The 25,335-nt window shown below is 42.5% G+C and overlaps 1 protein-coding gene across 1 annotated transcript in view; it reads left to right on the plus strand.

Annotated features, from left to right (window-relative positions):
* Nucleotides 1-1,280: 1,280 nt before the first annotated feature.
* LOC124556419 (dynein axonemal heavy chain 5) overlaps nt 1,281-25,335 on the plus strand; it is an 876,134-nt gene continuing 852,079 nt past the window's right edge. Inside the window, exon 1 of the mRNA XM_047130377.1 lies at nt 1,281-1,370. Coding sequence (XP_046986333.1) covers nt 1,281-1,370 — 90 coding nt within the window. The remainder of the gene's footprint in view (nt 1,371-25,335) is intronic.

Consider the following 25,335-nt stretch of genomic DNA (forward strand, 5'->3'; position numbering starts at 1 on the left):
TTTCAGATGTGTTACGACTCGTGGCTCTACCCTTCATTCGATCCCTGCGAAAACCTACATTTATGCAGGATAATGCACAACCGCATGTTGCAGGTCCTGTACGGGCCTTTCTGGATACAGAAAATGTTCGACTGCTGCCGTGGCCAGCACATTCTCTAGATCTCTCACCAATTGAAAACGTCTGGTCAATGGTAGCCGAGCAGCTGGCTCGTCACAATACGCCAGTCACTTTTCTTGATGAACTGTGCTATCGTGTTGAAGCTGCATGCCATCCAAGCTCTGTTTGACTCAATGCCCAGGCGTATCAAGGCCGTTATTACGGCCAGAGGTGGTTGTTCTGGGTACTGATTTCTCAGGATCTATGCACGCAAATTGCGTGAAAATGTAATCACACGTCAGTTCTAGTATAATATATTCATCCAATGAATACCAGTTTATCATCTGCATTTCTTCTTGGTGTAGCAATTTTAATGGTGAGTAGTGTATGTGACGAACGATATTTACGAGTGTGATATTATTCTCGTCTGCACAGCATGTATATCATTCCATCGTAGTTTGAGGAAAATAACATTTTCTGTGTTGTATTGCCCCCTGGCAAAACTTAATCCCATCAAACAATCTAGACCATCATAGATGACAAAGTTATCAAGGTGGGGTGCTGCACACACCACGGTAACCACGGAGCAAAGAACCAAACAAAGCAGTGGGAGCATGTCGATTCATCAAAGCTGAAAATGGCGAGGACCCAACAATCATCGGACAAATGGCGGTGAGTGCTTTTTGGGACTGCTATGATGTGGACCTGGCGTACTGTCACAGGAGCATACTATCGAAATCTCCTGATCATGTTATTTTGGTCTGTCAAGACGAAGGGCCGTGAGAAGCTGTCGAAGGATTTGTTTCTGTTCCATAACAACACGCCTTTCTTGGGGCACATGCTACTTTTTGGGGCTATCAAATTTCTATTCACACTCCGCATGATCCTAACATGCAAGTAATTTCTTCCACTTTCCTCGAATGAAGAAACATTGCAGGGTGAATATGTACAGATTTTCATGGTCGCGTAATTTCTCTTTTCTTTTTCTTTGGAACTGGTAATTAAAACTGACTCCCCCTCTTATCTAGCACATTTGAACGAAGCTGCAAAGGAAGAGAGTCAGATGTGAGAGATTAGGAAGCAACAGCTGTGATCCAGCACATGGCTTGGGATCAATGCAGCAGCGTGGTATATAAAGAGGCGCGCGGGCGTGGGGCGGTTCAGTCAGCTGTGAGCGGGAGGGATGTTCGTGTCGGGGCCGCGCTCGCACGGGGGCGAGGATGAGTCCACTGGCTCCGACGAGGAAAGCGACCACAATGAAGACCTGCTGCAGGTAAACGCTATCAACATAGGAAACGTATTTCACCGATTGCGTCCTAGCTGTCACAGTTATTGCGTTATAAAACGTGTTCCATTTTTCGCAGCCAACTGCGTGCTTCCAATATATTTTTTTCGTTAGCGAGGATCACTAGACATAAATTTCTGTTTTATATTGTCAGTTTTTGTTGACTGAGCAAGACTCTCCGGTCTGAGGTATTACTATATCTGATCTACATGATTACTCTGCAACTCACACTTAAGTGCTTAGCAGAGGGTTCGTAAACCAACTTTCATACTATTTCTCGACGGTTCCACTCTCAAATAGCACGTGGGAATAATAGACATATAAATCTTTCCGTGAAAGCTCTGATTTATTTTATTACGGTAGTCATGTCTTCGTACGTATGTGAAGAGCGACAAAATATTTTTGCACTCGAAGGTAAAAAGTTGGCGAACGAAGGTTCGTGAAAAGATCTTGCCGCAACGAAAAAAGCGCATGTTTTAATGGTTACCATCCCATTTTGTTTAATATGCGCGTGACACTCACCTTCTATTTCGCAAAAATATAGAACCTGCTGCCCTTATTTGAACTGCAATATGCCACTTTGGTTTTAGCAGCTGAGTTACTCTAATGTTATCGATACACATGTAGGTAACTCTGAGAACTTGTACAATGTGCTTAAAATTTCTAGTGAAAAGGTAACTAGTTTCATTACATTAAAAGTGCTGTTTAGGTACAGAACCTCTCCCTACCGTCAGCCAATATTTCGTCTGTTAGTGGTACAAAATCTTTACACTGTAGGGAGCACAATTATCTTGTACTAAATTGTAACATTTGTAGTAGCTGCAAAAACTACGAATAAAACGATATTTCTGCTATTGGGAGAAGACAGCACGAATACAGCAAAATTTTGTTTTAATTGTTATTTGTATAATTACTTCTGTAATAATAATAAAAATAATAATAATAATAATAAAATCAAGATATTGTAATATTACATAGTGATGTAATAGGACAATACATGAATGATGAACAGACTCCTTCTTCAGATTGAGTTTGTAAATAAAGCCTTGCTTTGTTATACTTCGCCAGCTGGAGTGGCCGAGCGGTTCTAGGCGCTTCAGTCTGGAACCGCGCGACCGCTACTGTCGCAGGTTCGAATCCTGCCTCGGGCATGGATGTGTGTAATGTCCTTAGGTAGTTAGGTTTAAGTAGTTCTAAGGTCTAGGGGACTGGTGACCTCAGATGTTAAGTCCCATAGTGCTCAGAGCCATTTCTTTGCTATACTTTAGTCTCTGTTTCACTAGTAAGACCACGTTTTATCCGCAGAGTAGTAATTTTTAATTTCGTCATTTAATCATGCTAATTTCTCGTTCTTTGAGCTTTTGCTGATCTTGATTGGCACAATTTAGCCCTTTAGTTTTTCTTCAAATCAGCTATATTATTCCCCAGTTTGGATTGTCTTTCATACCCAATTTCTCTGCATACAATCTGGGTGAAAAGCAACAACATTGTTCCTTGACGGAATAAAATAGAGTAATTTACTTTGGAAATCGGAAGTGGATCAACCATAAGATAGCTAAAAACCGATATCATAACTTGCTATGCTACAACACAATAACGGCCATTTTTCTGCAAAGAGAATGCAAGAAAAGTACCAGTCTTTCCCAATTATACTCTTGTACTAAAAGTAAATACTTCTTCACATTTCACTTTGGGCAGATATTTTACCACACCACCCAAATTTGTATTCTATATATTATGGGGGAGAGGAAGCCAAAATATACCCTTCAGAAAAAGAAGTACCTGTGCATAGCTCTACACGCGTTTCAGATCAAGTAGAAGCTATTAAATGAGTGCCTAGGAGAGAATATACGTATTATACGATTATATTTACATCTATATCTACATACGTACTCAGAGAGCCACTGTACGGTGCGTGGCCGAGCGTACCCTGTACCACTACTAGCCATTACATTTTCTTTTCCACTTGAAAACAGAGCGGGAGGAAGACGACTGTCTGTATACGTCCATACGAACCCTAATCTCTCTAACCTTATCTTCATGGTGCTTAAACGAAATGTATGTTGGCGGCAGTAGAATCGTTCTGCAGTCAGCCTCAAATACCGAGTCTCTAAATTTTCTCAGTAGTGCTCCTCGAAAAGGGCTTACCTTCGCTTCAGTCATTCGCACTTGAGTTCCCGAAGCATTTTCGTAGCACAATAAGGTATTTAACTCTGATGGAACTTTGTTAATAGGAACGAATGATATTCATTGTGTTATCTACCTTTGTTACATTAACATTGGGTTCAAATATGTCTGAAAACTGTAGATACACTAAAGATAAAATTTTTCACTTTTATGAAGGGTATATAACATACCTGAATCATCTTTATTAGATGTAGATTTATGTTAATTTTTTAGATGGGCTACTAGCGTAACTCTGTGCCATATATCCGGATTGTGTTTTGTGCACGGCATTCGTAGTTCAGACAGCGTTATGCACAACCTAGACTTTGTGATTTCTACAAACACCGAATAGTGAAAATTATATGCAGAAACTGTGGCTTCTGCCATCGTCTTCACGAACATCTATAAAAATTAGGAACCAATACTTCAAAATTCGTTTGGAAAGTTAAACTTACCTATCTCTAAGATATTTTAGGGACGAAAATCACATACAAGAAGCAAGGAAGGTCGGAATTTAACGCCCCGTCGACATCGAGGTCATTAGGAACGGATCATAAGATCGGACTGTTCCAGGGATGAGGAAGGTAATCTGTAGTTCTCTTTCAAAGGATTCCTGCCAGCATTTGCGTGCAGGGATTTCGAGAAATCACGAAAAACCTCTATCTGGATGTCCGGACGAGTAACGGAACCGTTGTACTCCCAAATACAACTTACAAGAGGGTGTGTGCCTTCATTAATTTGTCTGTTCCATCGATGAATATAGCACTGCAGAGTATTTATATCACAAATGAATACGTGAATATTTTCGTGGCAGTTTAAAATTATGTTCCAAATCAGAATCATTCATGTCGTTCGGGTTTTCTAGTAACTGAGCAATCATCTCACATTTTGTCTTTCTCTCTGTCATTACAGTGCAAAGATAGATTAAAGAAGAGATATAATTACAAAAGGCTATAACCATTACGTAAAGGAAGATTCAATGGGATCTTCTCCAATGCGTTTGCTGAAATGAAATTTTTGACAGAATCAAAAGTGGATCAGAACTTGGATCTGTGAGCTCTTCCACATGTAGCTTTAAACTCTCATAATGGGCCTATTTGCAGTATAGTCTACAAAGTACCAAGCGTCAAGAATTCGGATCATTTATCGGGAAATTGGCTGCGTTGCTCTATGCTGCTATGTAGCTTGAATGCACAGTTACAGAACAAAGGTGCTATTTAAATCGGCTGGCAAACGTCAGAGGCGTTATCTCGTTCGATGCTTCTATTCGCTGTCGGCGTATTCCCGCAAATGCCCTGCTGCCGACTTACTCCGTCAGCTAACGACGAGATCAACGTGGAACGATCCTCTGCAGTGCCTCAAATGGATTCTTCCAGCCCAGTCAGACATGATAGGTCGTTACCCACAGAATGAACAAGACAGAATTCTGCGTGAAGTAATACAAATGATTTGTTATTTGCTAAACTGCATCGGATGGTTCAGTTTTTAGTGTGTATGCCACTGACTACCCTTTCTCATACTTTGTGACTTCTTCCCATTAACAGCACGTAGAAGACGTTACATCTAAGAGCTGGCCATTAGTATGGACACAATACCGCTGTCCCCGCTTTAGGCACTTGTTGTTGTTGTTGTTGTTTCTGTTGTCGTTGTCGTCGTCTTCAGTCATAACACTGGTTTCATGCAGCTGTCTTCGCTACTCCGGCCTTTCTAAACCGCTTCTCAATTAATAACTACTGGAACCTGCATCCATTTGAACCCGTCAACAGTATTCATCTCTTTGTCTTCTACAGTTCTAACCCCCTCACACACACACACACACACACACACACACACACACACACACTCACGCACTCACTTTCCTCCGATACTAAATTTATGATTCCTTGATGTCTCAGAATGTGTCCTACCAACCCATCCCTTATTTCAGTCAGGTGATGCGTCAAATTTCTTTTATGCAATTTCAACATGTTGTTGATTCAGAACCAGCAACCCTTTTATTTCTTGAGCAGTTTATTACAAATAAGTCACAGTTGCAGTACATGTATTTTGGTGACTAGTTTCGAAACGACTTGTTCATTCTCAGGCCCGACCTAGTGAAGCTGTACTGAAAATGCCTAATCTTAATGACAACCATCTAAACTGGCAATACATGCATCACACAGAGACAGTAGATGAATTTCAAAATATACATATGCTCCCTATACAAGTCAGAAGTCAGTTTGATTCTGGTTTCTATAGTGAGCAAACGTACGTGTTTGTTGTGACATTTATCTACTGTCACTGTGTGATGGATGTATTGCCAATATTAGGTAGTTGACATTAAGAGTAGTCACTTAAAGTGCAGCCTCAGTATGTTAGGCTGGAGAACGAACAAGTCGGTTCGAAAATAGTCGCCAGAGTATATGTCCTGCAACTGTGACATATTTACAATAAACTCGTCATCAAATCTCTTTTCTCCCCGATTCTATTTAGTACCTCCTCATTAGTTATGATCCATCCATCTAATCTTCAGCAGTCTTCTGTAGCATCACACAGCAGTAGTTTCTTTTCTCTTCTTGTCTGAGTCTGAAATGCTTATCGACGACGTTTCACTTCCGTAAAAGGCTATACTCCAGGCAAATGCCTTCAGAAGAGACCTCCTAACACTCAAATTTATGTTCTATGTTGACAAATTTCTCATTTTCAGAAACGATTTCCTTGGCTTGGCCCGTCTTCATTTCGTATGCTTTTTATTCAGCCATCATCAGTTATTCTACTGCCAAAATAGCGTAACTCGTCTCCTACTTTTCGTATCCCATTTCCTAATCTAATTCCCTGAGAAACGACTGATTTAATTCAACTACATTCCATTTTCCTTGTTTTTCTTTTTTTGGTGTTCATCTTACATCCTCCTTTCAAGACACTGCCCATTACATTCAACTGCTCTTTCCTTTGCGGTCTGTGACAGGTTACATAGTCTTCGGCAAGCTTCTGTTACTTCTCCCTGAACTTTAATTCTCTTTCCAAAGGTTTATTTGGCTTCCTTTACTGCTTGCTCAGTGTACAGATTGAATAATCGGGGATAGGCTACAATTCTGTCTCGTTCGTTTCTAAAGTACTGCCTCCCTTACATGCCCCTCGACCCTTATAACTGCTCTCTGCTTTCTGTAAAGTTGTAAATAATCTTTCGCTCCCTGTATTTTACCACCGCTCCATTGAGAATATCAAAGAGTGTATTCCAGTCACTATTATCAAAAGCTAACTTTAGGACTACAAATGATTTAAACTTAGGTTTGCTTTTCCTTGATCTACGTTCTAAGGGAAATCGTAGGGTCAGTATTGCTTCGCGTGTTCCTACATTTCTCAGGAAAGCAAACCGATTCTCCCCGAGGTCGTCTTCTTCACCTATTATTCTCAATAATACCTAAATTTTTACCCTTAATATACTGAAAACGCTGAAAAACCATACTCGTATCAGTGTTTTTTCCGAGCTCCAAACCGAAAGGTCAGCTGTTGTGCTAATTTTCTCAACTACTACCTTTGGTGGCAGAACGTAGTTTTAAGTCTCATGCTCTTCTTACGGGAATCATTTTGTGACTATCATGACAATGCCATATTATTAGAAGTTTTAACAATAATTACAAAATTAATAACAATTCATTCATTTGTGGTCCAAAAATCACCAGCACAATTATATTATGGTACCATGGCACCTATATCAAGAACGAAGGTCACACAGCCTTTTTGGTACTCGATGATGATTCGGGATTGCAGACAATCGCCATTCATTTTCGTAATGTGGAATTAAGGTGTTAATGACAGCTTGCCCATGTGGTACGACATACATTGAGCACTCAAAACGCATAGTGGAGAAGTGCTGCTCTTGCCTGCTGAAACCCAGAAAAATATGCTATGCCTGTACACTGCATCTGCACCGGCCATTCAGTGGCATACGTCAAACGAATATTCCTGGTGACACCAGAACCATTTTCCATTCTATTTATAAAGAGTCCTCGCCGCGACTAACGTGGCTGCAGACCTTGTTAACCTAAGTAGCAACTGTCAATTGGATTACGTATCGAACAGAATCATTTCTATTAATTCATTGTAGCGTGGTGGATAAAGTATGGCCACGGCCCTTCCAGACAGTGAAGTTTTCCTGGAAACAACGATCAGCAGCAATTCACAAACATAAAATGAGTAAGTATTCATTACGAAAGGAAAACGCCAAGACCCACATCCTGTTTGATACTAGTATTAGGCTATGTTTGAAATAATAATCGAATTGCCGCGGAAACAACTATGGTGCAGTACTGGCATTCAGTCCATGACAACGTTAAAAGTTTAAATTACACACATAAAAAAAAGTTTTCCATCACCTCAGTTCAGAGAGTTCCGGAACCTGTACAGAAAATTGGAATAGAGATCAACATACATATCACTTCCGTCCTTTTTATTTCTCATGAAGACCACACATTGCATGTTATACCACCATACAGCGAGATCTTCAGAAGTGGTGGTCGAGACTGCCATACACAGCGGTACCTCTAATACCCAGTAGCACGTCCTCTTGCTTTGATGCATGCCTATATTCGTCGTGGAATACTATCCACAAGTTCATGAAGGCACTGTTGGTCCAGATACTCCCACTCCTCAACGGCGATTCGGCGTAGATCCTGAGAGTGGTTGGTTGGTCACGTCGTCCATAAAGAGCTCCTTTCAATCTATCCCAGACATTGTCGATAGGGTTCATGTCTGGAAGATATGCTGGCCACTCTGGTCGAGCGATGTCATCCTCAAAGAAGTCATTCACAACATGTGCACGATGAGGGCGCGAATTGTCATCCATGAAAACGAATACCTCACCAATACGCTGTCGATATGGTTGCACTATCGGTCGGAGGATGGCATTCACGTATCGTATGGCACCTTCCATGACCACCAGCAGCGTACGTCGGCCCCACACGATGCCACCCCAAAACAGCAGAGAACCTCCACCTTACTGCACTCGCTGGACAGTGTGTCTAAGGCGTTCAGCCTGACCGGGTTGCCTCCAAACACGTCTCCGACGATTATATGGTTGAAGGCTTATGCGACACTCATCGGTGAAGAGAACGTGATGCCAATCCTGAGCGGTCCAGTCGGCATATTATTGGTCCCACCTGTACCGCGCCGCATAGTGTCGTGGTTGCAAAGATGGACCTCGCCATGGACGTCGGGAGTGAAGTTGCGCATCACGCAGCCTATTGCGAACAGTTTGAGCCGTAACACGACGTCCTGTGGCTGCACGAAAAGCTTTATTCAACATGGTGGCGTTGTTGTCAGGGTTCCTCCGAGCCATTTTTCGTAGTTAGCGGTCATCCACTGCAGTAGTAACCCTCGGGCGGCCTGAGCGAGGCATGTCATCGACAGTTCGTGTCTCTCTGTATCTCCTACATGTCCGAACAACACCGCTTTGGTTACTACTAGACGCCTGGGCACTTCCCACGTTGAGAGCCCTTCCTGGCACAAAGTAAAGATGCGGACGCGATCGAACCGCGGTATTGACCGTCTATGAATGGTTGAACTGCAGACAACACGAGCCGTGTACCTCCTTCCTGGTGGAATGACTGGAGCTTATCGGCTGTCGGACCCCTCCGTCTAATAGGCGCTGTTCATGCACGGTTGTTTAAATCTTTGGGCGGGTTTATTGACATCTCTGAACAGTCAAAGGGACTGTGTCTCTGATACAATATCCACAGTTAACGTCTGTCTTCAGGAGTTCTTGGAACCGGGGTGATGCATAACGTTTTTGATGTGTGTATTATATCAATACATACGTTGGTCAGGTGAATACAGGGTTATAAATACAAAATCAAATAGGTACAATGCTGGAGTAGGTTTAATAATGAATAAAAAAATAAGATCACAGCTAAGCCACTACGAACAGCATAGTGAACGCATTATTGTAGGCAAGTTAGACATGAGGCCCACACCCACGACAGTAGTACAAGTTTATATGCCAACTAGCCTCACAGATTAGGAGGAGATTGAGGAAATGTATGATGAGATAAAAGAAATTATTCAGATAGTGAAGGGAGACGAAAACGTAATAGTCACGGAGGACTGGAATTCGATAGTAGGAAAAATAACCGTGGGAAAAGTAGTAGGGAATGTGGACTGGGGGAAAGGAACGAAAGAGGAAGCCGATTGATAGAATTTTGCGTAGAACATAATTTGATCATAGCTAACACTTGGTTTGAGAATCTTGAAAGAAGGCTGTATACGTGGAAGAGGCCTGGAGACACTGGAAGGTTTCTGATAGATTATATAATGGTAAGACAGAGATTTATGAACCAGTTTTTAAATTGTAAAACTGAACTGCAGATTAAAACTGGAAAAACTTCAAAAATTTCTGGAGATGGGACCTAGATAAACTGAAAGAACCAGTGGTTTTAAAGGATTCCAGAGGGAGCATTAGGGAACGACTGACAAGAACAGAGGAAGGGAATACAGGAGAAGAAGAATGGGTAGTTTTGAGAGACGAAATAGTGAAGGCAGCAGAGGACTAAGAAGGCAGAAATGCGAGGACTAGTAGAAATCCTTGATTAACGCAAGAGATATTGAATTCAATCGATGAAAGGAGAAAGTATAAAAATGCCATGAATTAGGTAGGTGAAAGGGAATACAAATGTCTAAAAAGTGAGGTCGACAGGAAATACAAAATGGCTAAATAGGCATGGCTAAAGGGCAAATGTAAGTATATAGAAGTATATATCACTGGTTGTAGGTTGGATGTTGCATACAGGAAAATTAAAGTAACTTTTGGAGAAAAAGAACTACCTGTAGGAATATCAAGAACTCAGATGGAAAACCAGTTCTAAGCAAAGAAGGTAAACCAGAAAGGTGGAAGGAGTATATAGACGATCTATACAAGGGAGATGTACCTCAGGGCAACATTATCGAAGCGGAAGAGGACGTACACTATGAGATCAAAAGTACCCGGACACCCCCAGAAACATCCGTTTTTCATATTAGGTACGTTGTGATAACATTTACTGCCAGGTACTCCAAATCAGTGACCTCAGTAGTCATTAGACATCGTGAGAGAGCAGAATAGGGCGCTGTACGAAACTCACGGGCTTCGAACGTGGTCAGGTGACTGCGTGTCAATTGTGTCATACGTCTGTAAGTGAGATTTCCACAATCCTAAACATCGCTAGGTCCTCTGTTTCCGATGTGATAGTGAAGCGGAAACGCGAAGGGACACGTACAGCACAAAAACGTACAGGCCGACCTCGTCTGTTGACTGGCACAGACCGCGGACAGTTGGAGAGGGTCGTAATGTATAATAGGCAAACATCTATTCAGGCTGTCACACAGAAATTCCGAACTGCATCACGACCCACTGCAAGTACTATGACAGTTAGGCGGGAGGTGAGAAAACGTGGATTTCTTGGTCAGGCGGCTGCTGATAAGCCACACATCACGCCGGTAAATGCCAAACGACACCTCGCTTTGTGTAAAGAGCGTAAACATTGGACGATTGAACAGTGAAAAAACGTTATTTGGAGTGACGAACTGCTGTACACAATGTGGCGATCCGATGGTAGGGTGTAGGTATGGCGAATGCCCGATGAACGTCACGTGCCAGCGTGTATAGCGCCAACAGTAAAATTCGGAGGCCGTGCTGTTACGCTGTGGTCATGTTTTTCATGGAGGGGGTTTGCACCCCTTTTTATTTTGCGTGACACTATCACAGCACAGGCTACACTGATGTTTTAAGCACCTTCTTGCTTCCCACTGTTGAAGAACAATTCGGGGATGGCGATTGCATCTTTCAACACGATCGAGCACCTGCACGTGATGCACGGCATGTGGCAGAGTGGTTACACGACAATAATCCCTATAATCAACTGGCCTGCACAGAGTCCTGACCTGAATCCTATAGAACACCTTTGGGATGTTTTGGAACGCCGACTTCGTTTCAGGCCTCACCGACCGACCTCGATCCTTCTCCTCAGTGCAGCTCTCCGTGAAGAATGGGTTGTCATTCCCTAAGAAACCTTCCAGGACCTGAGTGAACGTATGCCTGAGAGAGTGGAAGCTGTCAACAAGGCTAAGGGTGGGCCAACACCATATTGAATTGGGTGTCCGTATACTTTCGATCACATTGTGTAGATGAAGTCTTTCAGACTTGAGTCGTGACAAGGCCTCGGGGGTAGACAACATCGCGTTAGAGCTACTGATAGTCTTGGGAGATCCAGCCACGACAGAACTCTTCCATCTAGTGAGCAAGATGTATGAGACAGATGAAATACCGTGCAGACTTTAAGAAGAATATAGTAATTCTAATTCCAAAGAAAGCAGGTGCTGACAAGTGTGAAAATTACCAAACTATCATTTTGATAAGTCGTCGTTGGAAAATACTAACATGAATCCTTCACAGAAGAATGGAAAAGCTGGTAGAAGCAGACCTCGGGGAAGATATGTATGGATTCCGTAGAAACGTAGGAACACGCGAGGCAGTGCTGACCCTACGATTTCTCACAGAACATAGACTTAGGAAAGTCAAACCTAAGTTTATAGCATTTGTAGAGATAGAGAAGGCTTTTGACAACGTTGACTGGGACACTCTCAAATTCTAAAGGTGACAGGAGTAAAATACAGGGAGCGAAAACCTATCTACAATTTGTACAGAAGCAAGATGGCAATTATAAGAGTTGAGGAGCAGGAAAGGGAAGCTGTGGTCGAGATGGGAGCGAGACGGGATTGTAGCCTAATTCCCGATGTTATTCAATCTGTATGTTAAGCAAGCAGTAAAGGAAACTAAAGAAAAAATTGGAGTAGGAATTAAAGTCCATAGAGAAGCAATATAAATTTTGAGGTTTGCCGATGACATTGTAGCTCTATTAGAGACAGCAAAGGACTTGGAAGAGCAGTTGAACGGAATGGACAGTGTCTTGAAAGGAGGATATAAGACGAACATCAACAAAATCAAAATGAGGATAGCGGAATGTAGACGAATTAAACCCGGTGAATCTGAGAGAATTAGATTAGGAATTGAGACGCTTAAAGTAGTAAATGAGTTCTGCTAATTGGGAAGCAAAATAACTGATGATGGTCGAAGTAGAAAGGATATAAAATGTGGACTGGTAATGGCAAGAAAAACATTTCTGACAAAGAGAACCTTAACATCGACTATAGATTTAAGTGTCAGGAATTCCTTTCTGAAAGTTTTTGTATAGAGCTTAGCCATGTATGGACGTGAAACATGGACAATAAACAATTTAGACAAAAAGAGAGTAGAATCTTTTAAGATGTGGTGCTACAGAAGAGTGCTGAAGATTAGACGGGTAGATCATGTAACTGAGGAGGTACTGAATAGAATTGGGGAGAAGAGAAATTTGTGGCACAACCTGACTAAAAGAAGGAATCGGGTGGTAGGACACATTCTGAGGCATCAAGGGATCATCAATTTAGTACTGGAGGGAAGCGTGGGGGTACAAATCGTCGAGGGAGACGAAGGGATGGCTAGAGTACGCAGATTCAGAAGGATATAGGTTGCAGTAGTTACTCGAATATGAAGAGGCTTGTTCCTCATGAACATCACTACCGCATCAGCATGTCTTCACCTTGCGAATTGACAAATACATTTCCCAGAGACAAATCATTGTGTTCCGTTCGAACTTAATTAAATGCTGATATTACGCCCTTTAAAATCAGTTTGGTGTAATGGAATATTTCTTCCCTCTTTTCTCTACTTTCGACGCCTCTGCGTTAGTTAAGCTTGGAGTAGCCCTGGCAATTCTGGGAAGGTAAGAAAGAGTATGACTAGGCCTTCGTGCATGCTATGCCTCTTCAGTCAGATCACTTATTGCAGACACCGTCTTACACATATGCGTAGAATCAAAATTCATTTGGTCCATTCTTTCTGTGTTTTTCAGTTTTCACAATTTTACTGTATGTTTGGACATTGACTCTCAGTTATAAATAACACTTGCAGTTGTGCATTTTTTTCTTCACTCTTGGTCTTTCGTCTTCACTGTTAATTTGCGCTACATACTTTCACACAAGACATCTTTCTCAATAACTGCATGTAGAATATATATGTACATTCTGTTGTGCTTTCATGAAATATTATATTGAGGGTATGCATTCGTTGCCTGCAAGGGGGCCATCATCTTGGCAGTAGTCGTTACTCTACAGTTGTTTGTCTTAAGATACGAGCTTCGCTACAGCTTTCTGTATCTGGAGTGTGTAATTCCCTGCAGTGTTGCTTACTTTTGAGACCAATGTATACACAACACTTGTGTGCGTCGACAGCACGATGATGATGATGATGATGATGATGATGATGATGATATAACGTACCGAAATGTTTACGCCATAGGAATCACAAAAGGGTGGGATCTCTCGCCACGCACGTACTGTAGATTCCACAGCCCGCAGCTTCTTGTACCTCACATCCAGCGACACTTTCTCACACTGATGGATGCTTGACCTTCTGGCTCAACAACGAGTTCACACCCTGTAGGATAGCGGCACATGACATCAATATGTACATAGCTACAGGCGTGGACCACTTAAAATGAGACAGTCTTGGAAACGCACTTTTGATCTTGTAGTGTCAACCCCGTGCCGGGGACATCCGTGAGTGACACAGGTAGAGTGTCAACAGTTGAGGGTACAGCTATAGTTTTAGCTATTTTGTAGTACGTTTATGCAGCGGGATGATGGAACACTAATGAAGCCAGTAACGGTGAGCATTTACACTTTAACCACACAACTCAGGTTAGGTGCGGAAAAGGTGCTAAATGTGTGGTTAGCAGAAAACCTATAGGCAGCTAACAAATTCTAATCCGTCTACTGTCAGAAACGTCATACAGGTATTTTATTATTTCCTTGATGAAGCAAAACTCGCCATTAAACTGCATCCCATCGTCGTAAACAAATACCGTGGGAACAATGCATGTTTGACACGGAACGGACATTGAATCTGTTAACAGGATGCTCAGCCTTGCGGAAATTGTTCACCACGAAATATCCTGAACAGTAATCTAAAAAAATGAGTCTATACTTTGTAAACGTGCTAGTACACCGTATACGCGTAAATAGCGAAGAACAATTTCATATAGTTTTGTCTATATTATTGTAAGTGATGGTTTTCGCCAGACATTTTAAGTGGTTTTCAGGTATAGAATGTCGGCTCACCACGACACTTCTCGTAAAGAACAATTTCTAGCTTTCTGTAGTTCATTAACTGCAAGTTTGCGGTCGAAAATGCCAAAGAATATTTTGATACAGCTCCCACCTCTATAGAAACGAATGACGTGTTGTTGTTCAGAAGCGGATTAAAAGTGTCTGAATGCAACTTTAAACTTTTTAAAAGAGTAAACTGCCATTTGGCTGTGTATTTTTATACACTGCTGGAAATTGAAATAAGAACACCGTGAATTCATTGTCCCAGGAAGGGGAAACTTTATTGACACATTCCTGGGGTCAGATACATCACATGATCACACTGACAGAACCACAGGCACATAGACACAGGCAACAGAGCATGCACAATGTCGGCACTAGTACAGTGTATATCCACCTTTCGCAGCAATGCACGCTGCCCATGGAGACGATCGTAGAGATGCTGGATGTAGTCCTGTGGAACGGCTTGCCATGCCATTTCCACCTGGCGCCTCAGTTGGACCAACGTTCGTGCTGGATGTGCAGACAGCGTGAGACGACGCTTCATCCAGTCCCAAACATGCTCAATGGGGGACAGATCCGGAGATCTTGCTGGCCAGGGTAGTTGACTTACACCTTCTAGAGCACGTTGGGTGGCACGGGATACATGCGGACGTGCATTGTCCTGTTGGAACAGCAAGTTCCCTTGCCGGTCTAGGAATGGTAGAACGATGGGTTCGATGACGGTTTGGATGTACCGTGCACTATTCAGTGTCCCCTCGACGATCACCAGTGGTGTACGGCCAGTGTAGGAGATCGCTCCCCACACCATGATGCCGGGTGTTGGCCCTGTGTGCCTCGGTCGTATGCAGTCCTGATTGTGGCGCTCACCTGCACGGCGCCAAACACGCATACGACCATCATTGGCACCAAGGCAGAAGCGACTCTCATCGCTGAAGACGACACGTCTCCATTCGTCCCTCCATTCACGCCTGTCGCGACACCACTGGAGGCGGGCTGCACGATGTTGGGGCGTGAGCGGAAGACGGCCTAACGGTGTGCGGAACCGTAGCCCAGCTTCATGGAGACGGTTGCGAATGGTCCTCGCCGATACCCCAGGAGCAACAGTGTCCCTAATTTGCTGGGAAGTGGCGGTGCGGTCCCCTACGGCACTGCGTAGGATCCTACAGTTTTGGCGTGCATCCGTGCGTCGCTGCGGTCCGGTCCCAGGTCGACGGGCGCGTGCACCTTCCGCCGACCACTGGCGACAACATCGATGTACTGTGGAGACCTCACGCCCCACGTGTTGAGCAATTCGGCGGTACGTCCACCCGGCCTCCCGCATGCCCACTATACGCCCTCGCTCAAAGTCCGTCAACTGCACATGCGGTTCACGTCCACGCTGTCGCGGCATGCTACCAGTGTTAAAGACTGCGATGGAGCTCCGTATGCCACGGCAAACTGGCTGACACTGCCGGCGGCGGTGCACAAATGCTGCGCAGCTAGCGCCATTCGACGGCCAACACCGCGGTTCCTGGTGTGTCCGCTGTGCCGTGCGTGTGATCATTGCTTGTACAGCCCTCTCGCAGTGTCCGGAGCAAGTATGGTGGGTCTGACACACCGGTGTCAATGTGTTCTTTTTTCCATTTCCAGGAGTGTATTTATCTTTTGTACTATCCAGATTTCGGCTTTTATTCCATTATCACGTACAATGTTAACAGTTGTTAGACCATTGTTTGGTCATATGACTTAATAATGTTCTAACAACTTTTAGAACTGTAATTGATAATGGCATAAAATCCGAAATCTGGATAGTACAGAAGATAAATATAATAATACATGGTAAAATGGCGGTTTACTCTTTTAAAAATTATTGCATGACTGTGGGTCAATGGCTTCGAAAACTTTACACTTTACACGTTTCACTGGCTTAGTTATCATCCCATACTGACTCCTGTGGTTCAGGGTAATGTGCACATCTATTCTGTCTATCTTTCTTACACCTTTTACCAAAAAAAGAAAGTTGAGAAACGCGAACATGGACATAATTTCAGAGTGTGTAGTAAACTTCAATTAATTTCCCTGGATATTTTGCACATACTGAGGATTCCGACTCTTTTTTTAGAAAGCTGAGGGTAAGAAGCGAGAGGGTTCCGTTGTGGGGCAAGGAATGGCAGTTGCCAGAATCTAAGTTCAAGTCACGTTGCAAACATTTTAAATTAGATTTACGTGGTTTATCTAACTCTCGGAATTGCGTATTTAAATAGCTAACGAGTGATTCTTTTAATCGCCCTTGTCAAAACTGAACGTTTCCGCGAATTCTAATAACTTTTATAGATTTGTTATTATAAAACCCATTATGTATCGGGGAAATAAAATTTTGCAGTTTATTTTATACCATAAGTAAACTGCTATCAAAAGGATTTTCTCATTATTCTACTCAAACAAAGATGGTAAGGAGCAGTTGATCTGCAACAGTAGTTAAATTTTCGGAAGAGAGTGACAGGTACATGGTCTGATGAAAGAAGATTTACTTTTTTAAATTTATTATTTATGTTGAACGGCGCAACTAAGCTTCGCATGTAGATACTATAAATCGTAGCAGTTTGACACTTTCACCCCCGCTGTGTAATATCTTCTTAAACAGATCCATGGTAGGCATTCGAACTGTTAACAGGCGTATACACTTGGTACTATTATAGTTTCATATGTTTAATTAAAAATATGCATCACTGTCTTTCTTGCTCTTCGTGTTACAACTTTAACGTATCTGCACTATGTTGAGACTGTCGAAAGTCAAACCATATGGAGTTCGGTTGTTCTAGATGCTTGGAGATAAAGAAGCCTGTGCTCCACTAGGGACAGGCTGTGACTGGGATTGCGGAAGGATTACAAAAAGTCGCTTGCAGGAAGCGATGGACGTCCTTCGGAATAACTGCTCCGAAATGCACATATCTGCTGAACATTCGTCTCCAGAATCGTAGCAGATGTTTATCTCCGTATGAAGAACGTTGAGAATGTCTCTGCAATATAAATAATGGTTGAAATCCTGATGACGGACGTGAAGAGAGCAAGCTATTTGTGTGTTTACCACCGTTTCGCAAGCACAGCAATTTCACGATAAGAGCTTTTTATAAATATTTCCTGTTCGTCTGTCAACTAGGCTTCTGCGTACTTGACAAGAAGCTCCCTAAAAATGCTGACAGTTTATTGGTTGTCAAGAGCGATATATTTGTGGCTGCTGTCAGAAAAGACAAGCGTTCAATAGCTGAAAGGAAGTGACGTGTTATATGGCAATATGTCGGCGCCGGTATGCTGCGCGTGGGACCCAACAGGTGCGGTCTCCTATCTGCTGCAAGCATTACACATAGCGCCAGATACTAAAAGTTTACGGAAAATTCTTTAAAATTTTACCTCCCAGTTTTATGTCGAACTGAAGGCGTAGGCACAGTTTTTCGGCTACCGAGAATTTTCATACTCGTTTTTCCTAGCTGTTGAATATTTAAGAACATTATTCACTATAGGAAACAAGAATGAGAGGAAAGAACATTTCATGTTAGAAACTATTTTTGTGCATTAGGACATCTTCAAAGTCGCCTGATTTTAGAAATTACTGGTAAAAGCATATGCAATATTGGACTTGTGTTGTATGACAGATATACGGCAACACACCGTTTCTGTATTATAGAAAAGAGCAACAGCACTTTACTGAAACTCTGAATCTACACGACCCTCACTAAAAGCTGTCAAACAGTATAATCGAAATTGCTCTTAGATTATGTGCCTCGTAAGAATGAATTATTTCTAAGGAAAAATATTATGTTACAGCCCGCATCTCGTGGTCGTGCGGTAGCGTTCTCGCTTCCCACGCCCGGGTTCCCGGGTTCGATTCCCGGCGGGGTCAGGGATTTTCTCTGCCTCGTGATGGCTGGGTGTTGTGTGCTGTCCTTAGGTTAGTTAGGTTTAAGTAGTTCTAAGTTCTAGGGGACTGATGACCATAGATGTTAAGTCCCATAGTGCTCAGAGCCATATTATGTTACATTCCCTGTTACAAAATATTCTTGTCAACTCATTTTCATAGGAATCTCTATTAGAGCTACTCATTCTACAATAGTACTGTTCTGAGTGTCGCTCTTCAGGCAGTTCTGAATCCATAGAAATATCTTTATGCTGCCTACCATCTACTAATTTTCAAATCATTTGCAATGTAGTAGTAGGTAATCGTCAAGGCGGTTCTCACATTCCAGGAAAATAATATCGTGTCTAACTAATAACTGTAAATGGAGCATATTATAGTTGTCTCCATTCCTACATCAATTCACACCAACAATAGCTTTTGAAAACTTAAATACTGCTACACTTATATAACATTATTGACATACCATTTGACAACGCCCATGTTCCACCATACTTGTTATTTTTTTGCGGCAGAGCTGTCGGGCGATTATCCCATTATCAATCACAACGAGTTGTTAGCAAAAATCTTATACTGAACGGAAACAAATTTTCTTTAGACGATAAGCCATGGTAAAGGATGGCAGTGTAATAATTTAAGCGAGACAGTCGAAAGTTTTCGATTTTTGTTCGATTCTTCCTTTACTACAGGAAGTAACAGATATTAAAAACCTAAAGTCGGTTATTTTAGAAACTGACTATTTTCTGTTAAAGGGAGAAATCCTGTGAGCTGCAAGCAAAAATGTATATTTTTTCAGAAATGCTTTTCACGTCGTGAAGAAGAGTAGATGCCTGTCAAAAATGTTGTTATTCGCATGGAATTACTGTACCCTTTTTCCCCAACTTCCAGACGAGTTTATAATTTTTATAGCACTTTTAAGAAATGAGGAGTGTTTCTTCGTAGGAAACCCATTGGGCTACTCTAGAATGCGTCTTTGAGAAGAGCGAGTACGCTCTATAAAGCTAACTGTACTGGTGCAAGCCCTTGGCGTTGAGTCTGCGTCCGAGCCACGCAAGAGCTGTCACTCTCAGTAACTAACACTGATTCTAGCGAGCGTTGTTTTCATGATGGTAAAGATGCGATATAAATGGGGAAGAACAGAGGCAGTCCACAACTAGGAAAGTGCCACATTAGTACAACTGATAACCAACAACGATAGTTGTGTTCATAATGTTTTCTCTCCTACATTATACTTTCACTTGCTGTACTATTTATGACGCATGTCCTTTCTATATTTCTATATTCTTGCGAGGTGGCGCAGTGGTTGGAACACTGCACTCGGATTCGGGAGGACAACGGTTCAAACCCTCGTCCGGCCATCTTGATTTAGGTTTTCTAAGGTTTCCCTGAATTGCTTCAGTCAAATGCCGGGATGGTTCCATTGAAAGGGAAATGCTGACTTCTTTCCCCGTCCTACCCTAATCCGATGGGACCGATAACCTCACTGTTTGGCCCACTCCCCCCAGATCAACCAACCAATCATCTTACGTCGTTTTCGTGAGATATATTGCGCAACAACGTTCATCTTTGGCACGTTAAAGCAAAAGTAGTCACGAAACAAGCTATTTTCAAAATCAGTGCAAGTCGCACGTTTACGTAATCACATTTATATATATAAACCGACTCCGGTATTTCCTTGTGTCCAAGCGAATTTACGCGTGCCAGATAAATTCGCCACGAAAACTTAGGCCCAAAAACTTACCTAACCTTTAAACGTGCTTTAAGTTTTATGTTAAGTGCTGCGAAACGTGTTCGATGCTATAGCATAAGTCTTAACAACATTTGTGCTTCATAAAAATTTAAGAGTAATAATCCTCATTCAGAGAATCGTTAGTCCCGAATTTCAGTGAATATCAACGTGAATCAACCTTTCTGAGAATTTTCGGAAGTTACGAGTATTGTGCTTGACATACATTGGCTGAAAAGAAGTGAAGCTGCCTGAAGGCGAGGAGGAAACGAAACGAAATGTACGGTTGAGAGGGTATGTGTTGTCATTGTAGTGATTAAAAAATCGATTTAAAAAACAGGGCAGTATGAGCCCACTTATTAGGATGACGTTGCATCCCTTCTGGCCTACATACCTGAGCTGATACGCTTGGGAAGGGTGTCATAAAGCCGTTTTATCCTCTCATGAGGCAAGCTGGCCTACAAATGTCCTAATTGGTCCTTGATATCCCGGGTACTGGCACTGGGACGGAGTTGACGACCGAGATGGTCCCACACGTGTTCAATCGGGGACAGACCAGAGGACCTTGCTGACCACGGAAGTACCTCAACGTCAAGCAGACAGTTCATAGAGACACGTGTCATGAGTGGAAGAGCAATATCCTCCTGGAAAATGGCATCAAGAAACTGTTGCATGACAGTTAACACATGAGGATGCAGGATGTCCGTGACGTACCGTTGCTCCGTCATAGAGCCTTCACCCGTCACCTGAAGCCATATGCGAGGGCTCCCCACACCATGACGCCAGAAATGACATCACTGTACCTCTAAAAACATCGGAAGAATTCGACCTATTCCCAGGTCGCCGTCATACCTGCCGACGATGGTCATGCTGGGTAGTCATCGTTAAACACAGTGCGACACCATTCATCAGCAGTCCATGCTTCCCGGTCGAGGCACTACTCTAAACGCAGCCGTTTGTGTTTTGGTGTTAATGGCAGACTACGCTTGCGACGGTAACTCTCTAGTCCAGCTTCTGCTAGTCTTCGACTATCAATGGGGGTTGACATAGCACATTGCAGGGAGTCCATTACTTGTTATCGGATAGCAGATGTGAAGGGGTTACAATGTGATGGGTCCTCAATCCCTTGTGTTGGTCAGACATGGTCGACTGGAATCTTGACGATGACTATGCCTGCCCTCATGTTCCCATGCAGTCCAACATCGATTCACTGTCATGTCTGAATGCCCAACAAATCTGGAGATGTACGATTAGACTTGCTGGCCAAACGAACACTCAGAATCAGGTCCCTTTAGAACCCTGTCACGGGTGATAAAGCTGCCTCACACGAGTATGCGGCACATTCGTGTCTTTCAAAGTGATCACTCAACATTTGAAGCTGTTCACGGCTCTTACATACACTACGAGGCCAAGTAACACCACTAAACACGAACAAGACAAATGATCTCTGGTGGCCGTTCTATCTGTCATAGGGAATTGCAAGCCTTAATCATTTGCACTCTCGCTGATGGTGTGTGTATACAAAGCTATAGTGACATACGGCCATGTTATCTTGGTGCTTCAATTTTTTGTTGGGCAGTGTATTTCGTAGTAAAACAGAATTGTGATTTACAGTTACTGGGGCATATACAGGGTGTAACAAAAATGTGGGGCACAAATTATAGGACACTTTCCTCACATGTAGACGACGAAATTATGTTATGTAAACATGGGTCTGGAACCGTTTTGTTCCCATGTGACAACTCATTTTCTCCAGCGAGTTTCAACGACATCAGACTGTAAATTTTCACAATCGACATGTATGGGCAGGCGTCAATTCTCACGCAACTGTTGAAACAAGTCATCAACAAAAATTCTCTGCCAATGTTTGGGCCGGCATTATTGGCGAATGTTTGGTAGAGCCTCACTTTCTTTCTCTCAGGCTCAACGGACAAAGCTATGATAATCTCGTGGAGATTGTTGTACCTGATCTGTTTGCAGATGTTCCTTTGGCTGTGCGACAGAACTGTACTCTATGGACTATGGAGCACCTCCTCGTTTAATGTCCGTCACCTCCTAACTAAAAGATTCTATGACAGATAGCAGGCAGTAACTGCTTCGGCAGCACATATACTAAAATTGGAACGATACAGAGATGGACAGGTAGAATAGACCAATCGCCTGGCCTCCACGCTCTCCGGACCTAAACCCACTGGACATCTGTTTATGGAGGCATTTGCAAGCTCTTGTGTATGGAACCCCAGTAGAAGATTTTCACATTCTCCGTACCCGTATTATGGAAGACTGCTAAACAATACGCATACATTAGCGCATCCGAGGTTCACGACGACGACAGCGGGTTGATGCATGTATCAGTGCCCACAGAGGGCATATGGGACATCTTCCGTAAGAAATAGCTACATGTTGTACGCTCGTATGTTCTCTTCGTATGTGTTTCACATGGTTAATGAGTTGGATAAAATGAGTTGTAACATGGAAGAAAAGCTTTTTCAGATCCATATACATTATTGGTATATCGGAACAGCACTTATATATGAAACTTCCTGGCAGATTAAAACTGCGTGCCCGACCGAGACTCGAACTCGGGACCTTTGTCTTTCGCGGGCAAGTGCTCTACCATCTGAGCTACCGAAGCACGACTCACGCCCGCTACTCACAGCTTTACTTCTGCCAGTATCTCGTCTCTTACCTTCCAAACTTAACAGAAGCTCTCCTGCGAACCTTGCAGAACTAGCACTCCTGAAAGAAAGGATATAGCGGAGACATGGCGTAGCCACAGCCTGGGGGAAGTCTCATATCAGCGCACACTCCGCTGCAGAGTGAAAATCTCATTCTGGAAACATCCCCCAGGCTGTGGCTAAGCCATGTCTCCGCTATATCCTTTCTTTCAGGAGTGCTAATTCTGCAAGGTTCGCAGGAGAGCTTCTGTAAAGTTTGGAAGGTAAGAGACGAGATACTGGCAGAAGTAAAGCTGTGAGTACCGGCCGTGAGTCGTGCTTCGGTAGCTCAGATGGTAGAGCACTTGCCCGCGAAAGGCAAAGGTCCCGAGTTCGAGTCTCGGTCGGGCACACAGTTTTAATCTGCCAGGAAGTTTAATATCAGCGCACACTACGCTGCAGAGTGAAAATCTCATTCTGGAAGCACTTAAATAATTTTAAAATTAAGATGCTTCCTTTACCAGGATACAGATTAGCTGGTTGTTTTCCAAGGAGTTCCTCGCGGAGTAGGGAAGTGGCTATGTACGTAAAAAACAGTATTCCATTTGAGTCCATAGACGTATCACGGCACAGCACTGAACAGATATTTAAATGTTGTGCAGGGGCAGTTGAATTTAGTGAAACTAAACTTATAATTGTTGTTGTTTATAGGTCCCCTAACTCTGTCGTCAGAGCATTTCTGCTCAAGCTAGAGAGGATTCTTGATTCACTTTGTAGGAAGTAACAGACATTAGTTACATGTGGTGACTTCAATATAAATTTTGTATGTGATGGTGCAAGAAAGAGGATGTTGGTAGATGTCCTAAATTCATATGATCTGATACAGACTGTGTTTTTTTCCAACTAGGGTGCAGGGGAACAGTAGCACAGCCATAGACAGTATTTTTATTCATTTTTCAGTACTAGATGGGCATTCTGTTAGTAAAAGGGTGAATGGCCTTTCAGACCATGATGCACAAATTTTAACACTAAATGACTTTTGTACTCAAACAAATGTCACATATAATTACAAACTATGTAGGAAAGTTAATCCAACAGCAATAGAGAGGTTTTTAAACCTTGTTAATGAACAAGAGTGGCGGGATGTTTCAAGCGCCGATAACATAGATGATAAATGTAATGCATCCCTTATTACATTACTCGTACTCTTTGAGAGCTGCTTTCCATTACAACGTTCTAAACGTGGTACTAGCAGTAATAGGCAGCCCAGGCGGCTGACTAGTGGGATAAGGATATCATGTAGAACAAAGCGGGAATTATATCAAAATGTTAGAAGTAGTCACTATCAAGCTACAGTAGCCCATTACCAACAGTATTGTAAGATGCTTAAAAACGTTATATGGAAGGCAAAGAGTATGAGGTACGCAAATAGAATAGCTAATTCACAAGATAAAGTTAAAACCATACGGTCAGTCATGAAGGAAGTGTCTGGTTAGCAGCACAAGGTCGACGATATAATGCCAGTTGGCAATAAAAATATTTCTTTTATTGATAAATCAGATACATGTACAGTATTTAACAGTAATTTTCTGAGCATTGCTGGTAAATTAAATCAAAATTTAGCTTCTACTGGGAATCATATAACACTCTTGGCAAATGCCTTTCCGAGACTGATGTCTGAAATACTCCTCTGTGATACTGATAAGGGGGAGATAGAGTCAGTAATTAAATCTCTGAAGACTAAGGACTCTCATGGTTATGATGGAGTGCCTAACAGAATATTAGAGTACTGTGCTGCACATGTTAGCACTGTATTTAGCCATATTTGTAATTTTTCCTTTAGGAATGGTCAGTTTCCTGAACGATTAAAGTACTCAGTAGCAAATCCGCTTTATAAAATGGGAGAAAAGGATAATGTAGGCAATTTTAGACCTATTTCTATGTCATCAGTGTTTGCTAAAGTTATTGAAAAAGCTGTGTACGGAAACATAATTGATCATTCTACATCGCGCGATTTGCTATCAAATGTACAGTTCGTTTAACAACTGAAAATGCTATATTCTCTTTTCTCTGTGAGGTACTGGATGATTTAAACAAAAGGTTTCGAACGCTAGGCATATTCTTTTATTTAACTAAGGCGTTCGATTGTGTTGATCACAGCATATTGCTCCAGAAGTTGGACCGTTACGGAATACGGGGAGTAGCTCACAATTGGTTCATCTCTTATTTTAGCAACAGACAGCAATAGGTCATTATTCACTATGTTTAGAATGACTGTGATGTGGGGTCTAAGTGGGGTACAGTCAAGTGGGAGTGCCCCAGGGATCAGTGTTGGGGCCACTCCTGCTC

This window comes from Schistocerca americana, chromosome X (genome assembly GCF_021461395.2).
Source record: "Schistocerca americana isolate TAMUIC-IGC-003095 chromosome X, iqSchAmer2.1, whole genome shotgun sequence".
NCBI lineage: Eukaryota > Metazoa > Arthropoda > Insecta > Orthoptera > Acrididae > Schistocerca > Schistocerca americana.